The sequence below is a fragment of the Microtus ochrogaster genome, chromosome 5 (genome assembly GCF_000317375.1).
Source record: "Microtus ochrogaster isolate Prairie Vole_2 chromosome 5, MicOch1.0, whole genome shotgun sequence".
Classification (NCBI taxonomy): domain Eukaryota; kingdom Metazoa; phylum Chordata; class Mammalia; order Rodentia; family Cricetidae; genus Microtus; species Microtus ochrogaster.
The window spans coordinates 93,425,732-93,432,771 of NC_022012.1; the positions used below are offsets into that span (position 1 = coordinate 93,425,732).

General features: G+C 48.2%; 1 protein-coding gene across 1 annotated transcript in view; it reads right to left on the reverse strand.

Annotated features, from left to right (window-relative positions):
• Nucleotides 1-7,040, reverse strand: part of Ulk4 (unc-51 like kinase 4) — a 288,608-nt gene that overhangs the window by 200,572 nt on the left and 80,996 nt on the right. The window contains exon 25 of the mRNA XM_026779110.1: nucleotides 1,827-1,960. Coding sequence (XP_026634911.1) covers nucleotides 1,827-1,960 — 134 coding nt within the window. The remainder of the gene's footprint in view (nucleotides 1-1,826; nucleotides 1,961-7,040) is intronic.

A 7,040-nucleotide genomic window follows, 5' to 3' on the forward strand; every position in this document is an offset into this window, starting at 1 on the left:
TTTAATTTAATTTAATTTAATTTTAGTGTATGCGTGTGTGAGTGTGTGTGTGTTAAGGTTTCTATTGCTGTAAAGAGACACCATGACCACAGCAATTCTTGTCTTATAAAGAAAAACATTTAATTGGGCTGGCTTACATTTTCAGAGGTCCAGTCCATTATCAGCATGGTGCAGCATGGTGGCGTGCAGGCACACATGGTGCTGGAGCGGGTGTTAAGAGTCCTTACATCTTGACTCGTAGGCAACAGGAAGTGGTCCATGACACTGGGCAGGATCTTGAGCATATAGGAGACCTCAAAGGTGCCTCCTCCACAGGACACACTTTCTCCAACAAGGCCACTCCCTTTGGGAGCTATTTTCTTTCAAACCAACAGTGTGTGTGTGTGTGTGTGTGTGTGTGTGTGTGTGTGTGTGCACATGAATGAAGGTACCCAGAAGAGGGCATCAGATCCCCTGAAACTAGGCAGAAGCACTCTCAGGAGGTATGACCTCTGTTGGGTGAAGGGTGTCACTGGGGGCCGGCTTTGAGATCTCAGATGCTCCAGCCAGGCGCACTGTGGCGCTCTCTTTCTGCTGTCTGCAGATCAGAGGTAGAGCTGTCTGCTACCTCTCCAGCACCATGTTGGCCTGCACCCCGTCATACTAAATATGGAGCTAATTAAATGCTTTCTGTATAGGGGTTGCTGTGTTCATGACATTGCCTCATAATCACAGAAATCATGACAGTCATCTACCTCATAGAAACCATGATTAAGACAGCCATATACCTCACAGAAACCATGACTAAGACAGCCATCTAACTCACAGAAACCATGACTAAGACAACCATCTACCTCACAGAAACCATGACTAAGACAGCCATATACCTCATAGAAACCGTGACTAAGACAGCCATCTACCTCATAGAAACCATGACTAAGACAGCCATCTACCTCATAGAAACCATGACTAAGACAGCCATCTACCTCACAGAAACCATGACTAAGACAGCCATCTACCTCATAGAAACCATGACTAAGACAGCCATCTACCTCATAGAAACCATGACTAAGACAGCCATCTACCTCATAGAAACCATGACTAAGGCAACCATCTACCTCATAGAAACTATGACTAAGACAGCCATCTACCTCACAGAAACTCTAAGACAGCCATCTACCTCACAGAAACCCTAAGACAGCCATCTACCTCAGGTAACACCCAAATGTAACATCTCAATCCTGTGACCAATACAAAGTAACTATAGACCAGACAAGGCCAATGAAGTCTTAAAGCCACACACATTGCAGAGAAATGTCTCCCCACTGCCCCACAGCAACATAGACATCAAGACTCAGAGACTGTGATGGCATGCACAGGACTTGTACAAGTCCCAGCCAGACAAAAGTCCAGCACAGGGGACGATAAAACTGATGTGCGGCCACCACTGGACAGCTGCTGGGAGCCAGAAGGTCAGTTCACGATTTTTTTTGTTTTATTTTATTGCTATACCATAGTAGTCAGATCACATTGCAGAGCAGACCCAACCCCAAGACTAGCTGGGCAATGCAAACTGTGGAAGAAACCAAAGAGGAGGAAAGGAAGATGAAGACAAAGAAGATGAAGATCTCGTCACTATTGGGTGGGAAGGGATGAGAAGACTGAGAGAGTGGGAAGGGGAGGAGCTAAGGGGGCGAATATGTTTACAAACCACATAAAATCCCAAGAAATTAGTTTTTAAGGTAAGTTTTGAAATAGAAGAGAAGCAAGAATGAAGAAAGGCATGCCAGAAGCCACACGCAGAGAAGTAAACAGCTATGGGCCCGGAGCAGGTGGCTGTCGTTTACCTAGGATCCGCGGCGGCTCCTGTACCATGTGCTGGATGAGGAGATCCAGGCACCTGGCCAGGTACTCGCTCCCACCTTGCAGCTCCTTGCCTGGGGAGGTCTTTCTGCTGTCTCTCTCGATGTACATCACCAGCCTGCAAAGAGCACCGGGCAAAGATTATTGTTCATGATAAGATAGATACAGTGTCTGTCTTAAATGCCACCGAGGCGGGTGTTTCCAGAGGTACAGCCCTAGCCGTGCTGACCGTCACCGCACTGCACGGCCAGGCACATTCAGCTGCGCTTTACAAGCCCAGACATTGATGCAGAAGCCAGGCTCCACTAAAGGTCTCTTCCCTGGTTGTAAACAACACCCCAATTTTGTTTGTCTTTGCCCAACAGAAAGATACATTCTCCACTGATAGACGGCGACCAACCAAGACATTTGCACACAAGGGGCTCTCGGTGTCCCAGGATCAATGGAGAACCTTGGGTACCAGCCCTTTTGTTGGTCATTAATATTAAACTTGGTTGGAAGTCCTGGCCATTCAAATGAACTCTAGTTCTTTTGGGGAACTATAAACACAGAAAGAAACGTGGACAGCAACAGTTACATTAGCACACCTTTCTGTCCATTAGTTTAAGATGTCTGCTGTACATTCATGTGCATGCATGCATGCATGTGTGCGCGCGCGCACATGAGAGAGATGCGCTATGAGCTGTCCTGATCACTCATGAAGTCAGCATCTTCTCATGTGTGAACTGAACATCTAGGGATGACCCGTGTGTGAAGAGACACATGTGAAGGGTTCATTAAGTCTTGGTTTTCTCCTGGATTCTCTTGTCCGTTAGGTTAGAAACTCGGTGGGGGATTATTTGTGTAACAAGTGCCTTCCCCTGGTCTATGGCTTGATTTGGATTCTTTTGTTTGTTTTTAAATTTCTGACTCTAACGGAAGTCCCTAACTTTAAATTAATATCAGTGTTTCCTTTATGATGGAGCCTGTGTAGACTGTCAGAACCGTGCACTGAGCCCACGGTTGCCAAGTCTGTTTTGCTATCACGTTTTCACAGGCAAATGTACCACACACCTACCTGGAAGAATTGCCAGGGTGAACTTTTCCCCCTGCCCTGGGAAATCCCCCAAATCTATAGCTCTCCCGGAGTAAGCAGAATGCAAAGGGGGTTCTTAAGTTTCAGGAGTCAGAGAAATTAAAAGAAAACTGTCCCCCAAATCCACAGCATATACAAAAGTACATTCCTACTTGCCTTTAAAGATTCAAATTTTCTCTAAAATCTAAATTACTTAGCACAGAATGTAATGGTGTGTTATTTAATTGCCAAAATCTAAAACATCTTTCCTTAAGTTGAGGTTTAGCTGCCCTTTGGAACCCTACTGCAGAGTGAGCCCATAAGAAGACAGCCATCTGCTTGCTCAGAACCAGTGTGGCCCAGCACCAGCGAGCCCTGGGTGAGGCCGACAGCCGCTGTCACCAGGTGCTCACAGGCTACCGACAAGGGGACACCCACCCCGCACTCTACAAACTCACTTTGGATAACAAGGATAAAATGTGGAGACCTTTGCATGAGGAGACCATGAACATTTTAGACTGTTCTCCAACATGGCAAATTGTATTTCTTAGCATTCTACAGAGACCAAGTTAAAAAGACTGACAGTCAGTAAAAATCCAAATAAACTGCCAAAGAACAAGACCCATTCTTCCCTCCAAATCCCTCCACGGGGGAGCCTCTTCCCATAGCGTTCCCATCCCCTATCCTTCCGGACTTCAGTTACCTTATCCCCGCCCCCCAGTACCCCTCCTCACCCTTCCCTCTGTGTTCTGTCCTGACACACACCCCTGTCCCAGGGCTGAGCTCACCAAGTCCTGGTCTCTGGTGCTCGTGGAGCTGAGCACAAGGCTGGTGTCAGTGACGCTGATGCCCGTGTGGGGTTCACGCCTGTGACCATGTGGCCCATAACCAAATACTTGGGAGGACAAGTAGAAGGGGCAGGTGTTCAAGGCCATCCTCCACTCATAGTGAGTTTGGGGCTAACCTGGACTATCTGAGACCCTGTCTCAAACAGGAAAAAAGTCTAATAAAATGCATACTGATAGTGTCTCCTACATGCTTGCTTGGTATTTTTTATTTTGGATAATTTTCATTGAGAGTTTGACTGGATGTAGAATGACCTGAGAGACAAACCTCTATGCCTGTCTGTGAGGATGCAGAGAGGGTACAAAAAGGGAGAAGGCAAAAGCTGGGGTTCGGAGTGGAATGAGAAAGGAAAAGAGGAGGAGTCAGATGTGCATGGCAGATGTGCATGGCAGATGTGCACCGGCAGATGTGCACCGGCCCTCCCTGCTCTCTGCTTCCTGCACAGCTAAGGTGTGATGTGGCCCAGGTCCACACTCCTGCCATCCGTGCCCCCCCATGATGGACTGTAGTACTTGTTTCTCCCCATTCAGGAATAATTTGCTTTAATATTTATATTAAATGAATATTAGTTTATTATTAATAATTAATATTAAAGGATGTACCTTCCCTCTCTCCCCCGCCCCTCCCAGGATCCTTGGCAAACTCCTTCCTCAATTCAACACCTTCATTTCCCATCAAAGTTTTGAGTCAGCTATGGCATCCAGGTGATGAATGGGCTTTTGGCCTAAATCCAAATGACAGCAACCCCAGCGTATCTACGAGCCTACTCTGGTTGCTCCTTTTCTTCCTAAATCTGTAACTGGAAGAGTCGTACTTAGCAACTGTCAGAACCCATATGCTGACTTACATGAAATGTAAGAATTAGCAAGGAAAAATGGGAGCCTAGAAGGTTCCCTGGGGCCTCCTGCTGCAGCATGGCTCCTGAGCACCTGCAGTAAAGGGGCCCAGGAATGCGCCAGCACAGTGGGCTGCAGCAGGGATCTTTGGGCTCTCACTGGCAAATCAGGAGCTTCTCGCAGACACGGAACATGAGTGCTGGCACCAATGCATTGTGGAATCCAAACTGCCTGTTGTTATCTAGCAGGCTGGGCACACAGCAGTAAACCGTCATCAACAGGGCAGAGATGAGCCTGGGTAAGTCCAGAACACCCGCCCTGTGTGGAGGAGAGTCAGAACTTCCACTCTGTGCAAGGCCGACCCTAACCCTGAGTGGGGAACACCCGCCCTACGTGGAGGAGGGTCAGACCCTGAGTGGGGATCACAGCAGTCGACTAGCAGAGAAGAGCAGACTCTGTGGGTGGAATGAGATGGGACCCTTGGAGGACACCGTCCAGAGAGTGGAACTTCGAGCCACAGCTGGCTGCATCCTGCCTTTCGGTTTAGCATGGCTAAAGTATAGGTCTGTGTTGCCCGGGAGCACTAGGCAAGAGTTCAGTAGACAGAAACTCAGGGCTTAAGACTGGTGACAGAAAGCTCCAGGGAAGAGAACCAGAGAGACAGCTCAGTGGGCAAAGCACATGCTGTGGAAGCAAGAAGACCATACTCGTATCCCACAGACAGACTGAGTGGGCACAGTGACCTACCTCAGAAGGCCAAGACGGGAGCCCCAGAGCGAGCTCATCCCAAAGACTAGCCAGACCAAATGAGCTCTGGGTTTCATTGAGACAGCCTAGCTCAAAGAATAAGGTGGAAGAGAGACTGAGATAATTCCCAACATCAGCCTTGGGCCTACACACACACACACACACACACACACACACACACACACACACACACACACACACACACACACACATACACACACACACATTGCAGAGCACCCAAACATACACTCACGTGCGCACACACATGCACATGCATACACACATAGCAACACACATACACTCATTGCATTGCACACACACAGACACATGCACATACATACAAGTACACACCCATGCACACCTACCCACATCTACCTGTACTCAAATGCAACGTGCATACATGGGTGATGGTGTAAATGAGACATGTCCCTGCAGGCTGGTGTGTTTGGCTTCTCTGTCTTCACTGAGGGGCGCTGTTCAGGGAAATTACGGAATGCTTAGGACATGAAGGCTGGCTGGAGGAGGGTTTACCACTAGGGCAGCTTTGAGAGTGCATAGCTTTACCCCACTCTCCCTTCCTTCCGTTTGTTTCTGCACATGTGGAAGATGCAGCCTCTCGGCTTCCTGCTCCAGCCACCTGCCGCCATGCCTCCCCAACGTTACAGACTTCCCTTCTGGAACCGAAAGCCAAAACACACTCTCCACACTTTGTTCTATCACAGCAACGGAAATTACTGACATAATAGGAAAAGTGAGATAGCATGTCATTGTTTCCACAGGATGAGCACGCTCACTGACAGAAACCAATCTAGAGGATGCTGTCAGCAATCATGCAGATAAAATGACACACTCTGCAAATGTCACCAGAGTCCTTTAGATGCCTCTGAGCTTCCACCGGGAAAGATGGCGACTACTCAGGACCAGCAGAAGGAGAGCGAGTGAAGGATTCACAGGGATTTGTTCTGTAGAGCTGAGGCTCACGAGAGAAGCACCTGATGTGGGGTGTCTCTGCATGCTGTGAACATGTTTTACTACCACTGGTTAATAAAGAAGCTGATTTGGTCAATGGCCAAGCAGAATAGAGCCAGGTGGGAAATCCAAACAGAGATACAGGGAGGAAAAGGGCAGAGTCAGGGAGATGTCAGCAGCCACCAGAGAAGCAAGATGTGAGGTAACAAGATATAAACCTTATGGTAAATATAAACTAATAGAAATGGGTTAATTTAAGTTGTAAGAACTACTTAATAATAAGCCTAAGCTTGTTATCACCCAAACAGTTTGTAATTAATATTAAGCCTCAGAGTGGTTATTCGGGAACTGGCGGGCAGGAGAGAAACAAGCGCACACCTGTACTGGAAGTACCCAGTCAGGTTCCAAAGACGCGTGCCAAACTGCCCATTCAAAGGTAGCGTCAGAGGAGCAGCATGTCCTCCGCCGGCCTCAGCAGGGTAACAAATGCTCCCTATAGCCTAAGCAGGGTAACAAATGCTCCCCATAGCCTCAGCAGGGTAACAAATGCTCCCTATAGCCTAAGCAGGGTAACAAATGCTCCCCATAGCCTCAGCAGGGTAACAAATGCTCCCTGTAGCCTCAGCAGGGTAACAAATGCTCCCTGTAGCCTCAGCAGGGTAACAAGTGTTCCCGTAGCCTCAGTAGCCTCAGCAGGGTAACAAGAACCCCCCCCCCGTAGCCTCAGCAGGGTAACAAGTGCCCCC